Raw genomic sequence first — 2,583 nt, 5'->3', positions numbered from 1 at the left:
GCATGGATACGGCAATGGCATTGCCACTGTATCCGATGTCCAACGGCAACAAGATAACCGCAAGCTCTACCACTACTCCACACAAGCAGAACTGCAGAAGACATGTATGCGCTTTTTGGTGGAAAATGCTTTCCTTCAACTGAATTGAGCTATCCGTTTGCCAGCCGTCTCCTCTCTGTACAGGTTGTCGGACAGCCTGTTTGCAACGGACGCTACGTACCCCGTCGTGTTTCCTGAGGCTTGAAGCAAAAAAAGAGCAGCGCAAAAGAGGAAGAGGGCCCGAGATATCTCAGATATTGATTGGGTCTCACGTCTACATCCATCTGATTTTAGTATTGAACTATAAACTCCAGCATCCAGCTCATGGAAATCTCACACCTTTAATTTACAACCATCCTTTGAAAGGATTGTGACACATTTGTCACGCAAAGCCAAAGCCAAATACAGCTCCTCATCTTCCATTTCTTTGAAGCCCATGAATCAAATCAGTACAAACCAAAGAACAAACAGTACAATAAATACTACAGTACTAGCCACTAATTAACCACATCCAAAGCTACAGGCTACAGCTCGAGCGCCGGTGAGACATGAACCTATAAACATTTGCTACTCGCTGGAGCTTAATTCGTTTAGAACGTTTATTTGTTTCCAATCGAATTCACATACAATAATTTCTAGTACTACCCAGCTGGTTAACAGGCTAGCCGAGCGTGCCGGTGCTATCGTCGTCGTCGATGCCGGCGAAGAAGGGGTCGCGGAGGAGCTCGGCGGCGGAGGGCCGGTTCCGGGGCTGGCCGATGCAGCGCTCGATGAAGGCGCGGAGCTCGGGGTCCCTGATGCGCTTGAGCGCGGCGGGGGGGACGCCCCGGGTGACGCTGTGGTAGATCTGCACGACGCTGTCGCACTCGGCGTAGGGCATCTCCCGCGTCACCATCTCCAGCACGCACATCCCGTACGAGTAGATGTCCACCGACTCCGTGTACGTCTCCGTGTACAGCTCCGGCGCCATGAACTCCGGCGTGCCCAGGATCGTGTGCGCCACGTGGGTCTTGTCCACGATCGCCGCCAGCCCGAGGTCCCCGATCTTGACCTGCATCCATCCATCGACCGATCCAGGCCGATCGAGCCGTCGTCGTCGTCAGCCACACGACCAATCCAAACTCGATTCGCGAGACAGCGACAAGCGAAAGCAAGCATGGCGTGCGAAAATTGCGCGACGCCCACGCGATTTGATCGATTTGAAGGGGTGGGAAAACTAGTGTGAAATTAAAGAGCGCATCAGCGTGCATCTCACTTGTGTTCCCTTCCTTTATTCGAAAGGTGCAGCTCATGCACACACCGAGAGCTACTACTACTACAGGTCATCACGGAAAAGAGGCGGAAAGGGCAAAGCCACCCGCTAATCCCCCAAATGCCGTGATGCCCCGGTCGGTGTACATTTCAACAGCCAATAAATTATACTCCCTCCAACAACCGTCTACCAATTCAAAATTTGAATACCATTTCAGTTTTCAAACATTTCATTTTGAAAAAGAAAAATGGCAGTTCAAAGGCCTAATTAAGCTATTGCTTTGCTCCTAATATAGTCTAGCAGATCGAACGTTATCATGATTTTGATTGTAATTAATTCTAGCCCTAAATTTTTGGGATAGGTGAGCTTGTCAAATCTGCTAATCTGGGAAGAAACTGGATGCAGTAATGAGGGGTGGGGGGGAACCTGGCCGGTGTTGCCGTTGATGAAGACGTTGCTGCAGTTGAGGTCGCGGTGGATGATGCAGGGGTCGTGGGTGTGGAGGTGGTCGAGTCCGAGGAGGATCTGGCGCGCCCACTTCTTGAGCGCCTTGACGGAGACGTGGCGGTGGCGGTCGCGGTACTCGCGGAGGCTGCCGGAGGTGCAGACCTCGGTGATGAAGTTGAGCACGCCGGCGTCGCGGTCGAGCCAGACCTTGTGGAAGCCGATGATGTGCTCGTGGTGGAGGGAGCGGAGGAGGCGCACCTCGGCGTGGAGGCGCTCCACCATGGCCGGGTCGCGGTCGGCGAGCGCGCGCAGCCGCACGCGGTTCCACGCCACCTCGATCCCTTCCTCCTGGTCGAACCCGCGGTACACCTTCTTCACGGAGCCGAGGCCGAGCACGTCGGCGTACCGCCCGAACCGCCCCGTCGGGTCCACCTCCTCGAACGCCTCCTCCTCCTCCCCCGCCGACGCCGACACCGCCATGCCCCCCTGCTCCTCCTCCCCCCGGCGGACGCCGCTGGTCGCCCTCGTCGTCGTCGTCGTCGTCGTCGCGCGCCGCGGCGGAGTCGGGTTGGGGGGCATGCGTTGCGTCGCGTCGCGGCGCGGCGGGGACGCGGCGGCGCGACCCGAGGCGGGGAAAGGGGGGCGAGGCTAGCAGCAGCGGCGAAATCGGGGGCGGCGGCTATTTATACGCGGAGACAGGCGTGGTAGGCTGACGTGGCCGTTTGAACGCGTGGTGCGTCGCGGTTGGGCCACCCGCAGGTAAGCGCCTGCACCAGGCAGAGCCCTGTTTTTTTGACAAATTGATCCTTATAGAAAACTTATTTCAAAACTAGTCCTTACCAAAA

At 56.3% G+C, this 2,583-nt stretch overlaps 1 protein-coding gene across 1 annotated transcript; it reads right to left on the bottom strand.

The window, feature by feature from the left end:
• Nucleotides 1-417: 417 nt before the first annotated feature.
• Nucleotides 418-2,377, bottom strand: LOC127778788 (probable serine/threonine-protein kinase WNK5). Its single transcript, XM_052305409.1, has 2 exons — nt 1,718-2,377; nt 418-1,090 (listed from the first exon to the last, which is right to left on the bottom strand). The coding sequence occupies exons 1-2, from the start codon at nt 2,315-2,317 to the stop codon at nt 701-703; spliced, it is 990 nt and encodes a 329-aa protein (XP_052161369.1). The 5' UTR covers nt 2,318-2,377; the 3' UTR covers nt 418-700.
• Between the last annotated feature and the right edge of the window lie 206 nt (nt 2,378-2,583).

This window comes from Oryza glaberrima, chromosome 7 (genome assembly GCF_000147395.1).
Source record: "Oryza glaberrima chromosome 7, OglaRS2, whole genome shotgun sequence".
Lineage (NCBI taxonomy): Eukaryota > Viridiplantae > Streptophyta > Magnoliopsida > Poales > Poaceae > Oryza > Oryza glaberrima.
The sequence above is the reverse complement of the archived record's forward strand: the minus strand, read 5'-3'. Positions and strand labels throughout refer to the sequence as shown.

Excerpts from the sequence above, each read along its gene's own strand:
- LOC127778788 (XM_052305409.1), bottom strand. The coding sequence starts at position 2,317 with ATGCCCCCCAACCCGACTCCGCCGCGGCGCGCGACGACGACGACGACG. Across the intron at positions 1,091-1,717 it reads TCAACGGCAACACCGGCCAG|GTCAAGATCGGGGACCTCGG; the intron begins GTTCCCCCCCAC and ends GGATGGATGCAG.